The 6,784-nt window shown below is 44.6% G+C and overlaps 1 protein-coding gene across 1 annotated transcript in view; it reads left to right on the top strand.

Moving 5' to 3' along the window:
• The first annotated feature begins 2,176 nt into the window (after window positions 1–2,176).
• Window positions 2,177–6,784, top strand: part of RELL1 (RELT-like 1) — a 74,582-nt gene continuing 69,974 nt past the window's right edge. Inside the window, exon 1 of the mRNA XM_011983512.1 lies at window positions 2,177–2,349. Coding sequence (XP_011838902.1) covers window positions 2,313–2,349 — 37 coding nt within the window. The 5' untranslated portion in view covers window positions 2,177–2,312. The remainder of the gene's footprint in view (window positions 2,350–6,784) is intronic.

Raw genomic sequence — 6,784 nt, 5'->3', positions numbered from 1 at the left:
GAGAATCCCATTCCATGGAATTTTACTGAATGTTGAAACTGTGAGCTCTCACATTTCACCAGTAATGGAGCAGAATGTGGAGTTCTGGAGCGAGGCTGCCTGGAGTAAAGTCACCTTTGATACTTGCTACCTGTGTGACCTGGCATAGGTTACTTAACCTCTCTGTTCTGTAGTTTTACATCTCTAAGTGGGGTTGGAAATAATAGAACCTACCCCATAGAGTTATTGTAAGGATTAAATGAGTAAATATCTGAAAAGTGCTTGAAATCGTAACTGTGTATACACATTATGCATCAATATGTGACTATTATTAATAGTATTTTTTTTCTATGTGTCTCACTGGTTGCTACTGGTTTTCAGAATTCTTATTTGGGTTTCATGCGAGTGACATTCATTTCTCCTCCTTAACATCGACTTCCCTATGTCTAGGATTTTCCTGATTACTTCTGTTTAGTCGTTACTTCGTTTGCCTTTTCTGAAGTGACCTTTATTTTCTCTCCCACTGCCCCCTTTACCTTGCCCTTTCTCTAACAGCAGTAGCGGGGACTTTGCACCAGGGGACTTCAGCTGGGATATATCCTTGGAGCTCCACATTTACTCATCCTCCTTTTCCAGTTCCTACGTTCTCAGAAGCCAGCCCACGTGCCTGTCTTGCAGGAACATTGCCCGACCTAACCTGTGACTAATTGGAAAACCCTCCGTTTAGGACTTTTGTAGTTCTCTGTTTAGTCATTATCTGCTTCCTGTTCCTGGAAGGAAGAGAAACACTGGCTTGCATGCGGGGATGTGGGTGCCTGACTGGCCTTGTGGTGCCACCTGAGCAGCGCTGTGTGGTCGCTGCTCACTCACCCCCAGGGATTACCTTTTCTGCACCCCACATTTAACACTGCCCCTTGCAGTCCAGCTCATGTGATTCCTTGTCCTTTTCTGGATGTTTTAGTTTATATTCCCAGCTGAGCTGTGAGCTTGGTGAGGATAGCAACTGCTTTGCTCTTATTACCACAGATAATAATAATCACAGCAATAATGGCTAGCATTTATCGAGTACTTAACTTGGATAAACCCTAGTAATCTCATATAAGGCTCAGAAACTACTAGTATTTTATGGATGAGGAAACTGAGGCACAGAGATGCTAACTGACTTTGCCTGGGGCCTCACAGCTAGGAAACAAATTGAACACAGTGCAGCCAAGAAAAAAGTCAGTTTCTGCTTTTGCTTCCTTGCTTCCTAGGGAGTAGTCTTGCTTCAGAGTTTGGGCCCTGCCTGCAACAGACGTTGGTTCAAATGTTGGCCCAGCCATTCCCTAGATGAGTGACTTCAACTTCAATACTTTGTTCTTGATCGTCTCCATTTCTAAGATGGGTTTAATAATAACACCTATCTCAGAGTTGTGGAGATAAGAAAAGATAATGTAAGTAAAAATTCCAGTAAAGGTTAGTTGCTGTTAGCAGTTGGTGGTAAAGTAGTTGAGCATCCTAGAGGCCCTGGATATGAAACTCATAAACCCCCAACACTCCACTGGGACATCAGTCGCCATCTCCCTCTCTCCCTCTGCCTGGTCGGGAGCTGGGTCAGTCTTCCTTTCTGACACCCTTGCTTCCCTCCAGCCGGCTCAGCACCACCCATTTTTTCCCCATGTGATTAGTTTGTGTCCTATTCTGCAGGGTGGAAATGACTTGGCTGGACTTCCAACCCTAACAGGTGCCAGTTGTGCCCAGAAACCAGGGATCTAGCTCCCCAAGGATTGGTTTCCTGCACCAGCTTTCTGTAAGCTCCAAGGAATTCACTGATTTCCTAAAGGATCACCCCCTTGACCCCAGTTCTTCCCGTTGCTGCTGGAGACGGGCTGAGATGGCATGTTTCCTCCTATTTGATGGTTTTTTTCTGCCCCTTGCTACTTAGCCTTCCTCCCATAGTTTAAATAATTTCTAACTTAGTTCTTGCTTGTCCTCTTGCAAGGAATGTACATGAACAGATCTGTTAGGAATCGCAGCCATTTGGAAATTGGGCAGTAGCCGTTGGTGAGGTTGTGTAAGCTTGGATTTAGCGTTCTCTTATGGATCTGGCAGTTGGGGATGAATTGGAGTCCTGTGAAAATCCAGTTGAGAGCTAGTTCCCCATGCTGGGTTTAGGAATGTGCTGCTATTTATAGCCTTTCTTTTGAATCTTTGCAAGCTGGAACCTTCTGTTGATTTTGGTGAATCCGGGAGCATGCTGGTATATTTACATCCTTCAGAAAAGACTTACCCAACAAGGGTGTGAAGCTGTGGGGTGTATCAGTTGTCCAGCTCTGAAAAGAATCTACTTATTTATGTTTGTAAAAGCTGTGAGTATTTGGCAAACGGGGTGTAAGTACAGTGGACATTCTGTTCTACCAAATAGGGTCTTAACAAAACTGCTTATAAAGTTACAGTGAACTTGGGGACTTGATTACCCGGCAGCCCTTCCGCAATGAGAGAATTTGCTTTCACATGTCCGCTGGAGCAGATGTTTCAGGCACTCCTACTGTGTTGCAGGAACTGTGTTAGGGATTAGAGGTACAAACCTTCACTTCCCCACGTCCACTACGGGAAAGAGGTGTTTGACTTCAGTCAGGGTTTTCCGGCGAGTTCTGCGTCCTGTTGGGATTCCTGCCTTTGACTGTGGTATGTCTGAGTGGTGCGCTGTTGTAATGGGTGGGGAAAATGTCCTCCTAAGCTTTGGTTCTTCTGCTTGGCTCATTTCTCTGCCTCCACCCAGTGATATCATGTAGTCCACTGATTTATTTACAGAATGATGATATTACCTAACTTCTTGGGATTAGGGATTTCAAATAAAAGAATGAATGTGAAAGTGCATTGAAAAGCGTGTTATTTGGGTGGGAACTTGTATATCTTGTACTGTGTGTCCCTATTTCATGTGTATGATTGAAAATTTTCTTTATTCCTTTCCTTTCTTTTTAAATATTTTTTTCTGAAAGATTTTTAGGTGCCATGTAATTAACATTGCTGGTACAAATTATGTTTGTGGCAACCATTGAATAATAGTTTTGGAGCAATAATGTGAACACATACATCAGTGAATAAGGTGCTTTTCAATAGCTAGAGAAAGGTTATTTACCTTTATGATAGGTATAGAGGGAGATGAAGTAGTTTATACATGAGTGATTTTTTTTTTCTTTGAGACGGAGTCTCGCTCTGTCACAGTGGCACGATCTCTGCTCACTACACGCTCCGTCTCCTGGATTCAACCCTGGGTTCAAGCAATTCACCTGCCTCAGCCTCCTGAGTAGCTGGGACTACAGGCACGTGCCATCATGCCCAGCTAATTTTTGTATTTTTAGTAGAGATGGGGTTTCACCATGTTGGCCGAGATGGTCTTGATCTCTTGACCTTGTGATCCACCCGCCTCGGCCTCCCAAAGTGCTGAGATTGCAGGCTTGAGCCACTGTGCCCAGTCAATGTTTTGTTTTTTGCAGTTAAAATTAATATTGGGAAATTTTGTGCTATCAGGATTTTTAAAAAATGAAGTCAGCACAAATTTCATTCACCTACAGCTGACTTCAATCTTTTTTTTTATGAAGATGATTTTTACACCAGAAGAAGGTATGTGCACGTTCCAGTGTTAATCATATACCATAGTGTCGTTGGAGAGAGGCAGCTTCTTAGTGTTTAAGGGCCTTGGGTGGGTGAATGTTGACCTGTATGCAGCCCAGCTGTGTGGTTCATCGGTGATAGTTTAACAAAGCCACCTAAAGGCGTGGGTCACTAGATAAAACCCAAGGCCACCGCCACTTACAGACACTGTTAAGCAGCATGGCTAAGAGTGTGGACTCCAGGATTCCGTTGTCTGGGTTGGATCCTGTCCTCCTACACACCGAGGCTTGTTATTGAACACCTGTGCCTCATTTTCCTCGTCTGCGAATGGGGGTAACGAGAGACACTTCCTTACAGATGCTGCGAGGGTAGAATGAGATTGCCCAGGAAGCATCCAGAACAGTGCCTGACACCGCCAACACCCCGTGAATGCTGCGGTTGACAATTATTTTAAAGTAGCAACTCATTCTTTATGATGTACCACCTTTCAGAAATAATCTGAAGCAATATTAGATTTCTGAAGCCCTGTTGCTTTAAGGTCGCTTCAAACAAATGGCTTCTAAATAATTCCATTTCTTTCTTGAATGGACATAATGTGTAGTTTTAAAGGTTCTCAAGGGCCGTTAGTCAGAGTCTCCCTCCATTCCTGTTGTGCAGCCACCCAGCCCCTTCCCAGGAGACAGGCAGTGCTATCAGTAAATAAAGACTTTGGAAAAGTCCACAAATGGACAGCACCAAAAATAGCAACAGGAGGAGGGGCAGCGAAAGAGGGAGGGAGGGGCTGGAGAACAGGAAAAGAAGATGGGGAGAAAGTCCGCAGGGAGCCCTCCCAGTCCTTGAGCCCCACGGGTATTGCTTTTCCTCACACCCCTCTCTGAGGACCCCAGTGATGGGTGCCGCCATCAGCAAGGGTCTGTGGGAATCTCCTCAGTCTTCTGTCTTAGAGGCACAGTTGGTGGCTTCCTGGCCTGTGTCTCAAAGCAAATAACTGGAGAGCTGACCTTGTTCCAGTCTGGGGTGAGGCCAGGTCAGATGAGCCTTCTGTTATATCCTGAATGCAAACCATTGTTTGAGATACTCTGGAAGAGTCCAGAAGTTGAGGTCCTTGGCCTCTCAAGACACTGAGATCCTAGAGTTAATTTCCTCCCAAGATGGAGCTTTGGGCGAGGTGGAAGGTGGGGGAGATGGGGGGATGGGGGTGGCTGTAGCTGTCATCTGTGTTGGAGTTCTGTGGCTTTAAGAAATAACTTCAAATGGTAAACCTGAGACAGTGTGGAGTAGGCTAGGGACTTTCTCTGACTCTGCAAAGTTATTTTTCTCCCTTCAGTTCAAATTAAAGCCAGGGATGGTAAATATTTAGATTTCTTCTTCTTCTTTTTTTTTTTTTTTAAGATGTTTCTTTATATTGACATCACTCGAGTTTCAGTCCTTTGTTCTGGTAGCAACCTGGGGTTCAGGAATGCTCTGAGTGCCCCAGCCTGCTGCCTGTCACGAGTGTCCTGTTCCCTTTTTATCCAGCCAACTTCAGTTATTCTGTTGAGGGTCAGCATAAAGTCCTTTTTCTTTCTGGATCATCTTTGTTACTTCCCTTCTCAACCTATGTGACATTTAAGAAGGAAGCCCCAGCTTAAGGATAGGTTATGCCCCAAATACTACATTTCAGTAATTAGATTGTAAGTTGAGATGCATTTTCCCATTAAAAATGATAATTATCATTAGTAATGATAATTTTTCAAGGCACCCGTTAGCCAAATGCATCTGAAAATAAGTTTTTATCGCTAGGCATTGCTGACTTCTGCACGTTTTGTTGGGGAAGTTGTCTGGGCTTCCATCTGTTCCCAGAGTGGTCTTTGGAACCCAGAATCAGACTCCAGTGCTCCTGTCTTGTGGTAGCATTTCAGGAATTTTAACACAATACAGGTAATTGAGGAACTGTATGCAGCTGGGGTTGGGTGGGATTTTGCTTCATGGGTGGGTGGGATTTTGTTTCATGGGTGGCTGGACTTTGGCAGGTGGGTGCCATCTGGTAGACCCCTCCCTGCCCAGTCACAGCTGCCTTTTCGGGGAAAGGTGGGGCTGTAGCCCCTGTTTGTCTAGGAATTGATCGCAAGCCGGTAGCTGCTTCAAGTTTCACTACAGAGTTCAGCACTTATTTATATACTGACTAACAGTGTTCTCCAATTCCGTTTAAGCCCGTTTGTTCTCTCTACAACATATTCTTGAGCTTGGGCACATACTGTGTCTTTATGATTGCTACTGTGAGTAGATGGTCTTAGAGACTCTGACTTTAGTTATTTCTGTAACCAAATAGGAATAATTTGGGGATGATTTTATTTTGTAGAACTTGCTTTGGTTTCTCTTCTTTTATTATTGTGGGCAGTTATTTAAACTGTATTTAAAGAATTAACTTGACTGGGTGTGGTGGCTCATGCCTATAATCCTAGCACTTTGAAAGGCCAAGGAGGGTGGATTGCCTGAGCTCAGGAATTCGAGACCAGCCTGGGCAACATGGTGAAACTCTGTCTCTGCTAATATACAAAAAATTAGCCGGGCCTTGCGGTGTGCGCCTGTAATCCTAGCTACTCGGGAGGCTGAGGCAGGAGAATTGCTTGAACCTGGGAGGCGGAGGTTGCAGTGAGCTGAGATCCTGCTGCTGCACTCCAGCTTGGGTGACAGAGTGACTCTGTCTCAAAAAATGAACAGAATTAACTTAAAAGAGGTTGTTTTGCACTAGTAGTAAGCTGCTAGCTACTGACTAGGTAATAGGTCCTAGCTCTACCAAAGTAGGACTGAGAGGCAGTAGGTGGACTAGTTACAGGTTCTGTCCTGAAACAGGATTTTTGTCCCAGGCTCTTACCAGTTTTTAACCATGTGACCTTGAGCAAGTGTAGTACCCTCAGCAATCTCCTTACTCTCAGTGTTGTGACAGTCGGAAACCCTTGGGGCTGGTAGTCTAAACTCTAAATGATGTGACCCCCTCCGAGGGGTCTAATCAGATCCATTAATGTTTATGCAGCAAACTAAGTGGAATGGAGATTGTGAATAGCCTCACATCAGGTCAGTGCAGGGTTTGCTACCAGATGAGTTTGTCAGATTTGATGTTGCTGTGAAAGGGGTTATGAAACAATTGGATTTGAGAGCTGTTGGGATTTGGCCTTGTGGACATGGAGGATGGACTTGTGTCTTCATCTCCAGCAGTGTCAGCCCT

This window comes from Mandrillus leucophaeus, unplaced genomic scaffold (genome assembly GCF_000951045.1).
Source record: "Mandrillus leucophaeus isolate KB7577 unplaced genomic scaffold, Mleu.le_1.0 Scaffold251, whole genome shotgun sequence".
NCBI lineage: Eukaryota > Metazoa > Chordata > Mammalia > Primates > Cercopithecidae > Mandrillus > Mandrillus leucophaeus.
The sequence above is the reverse complement of the archived record's forward strand: the minus strand, read 5'-3'. Positions and strand labels throughout refer to the sequence as shown.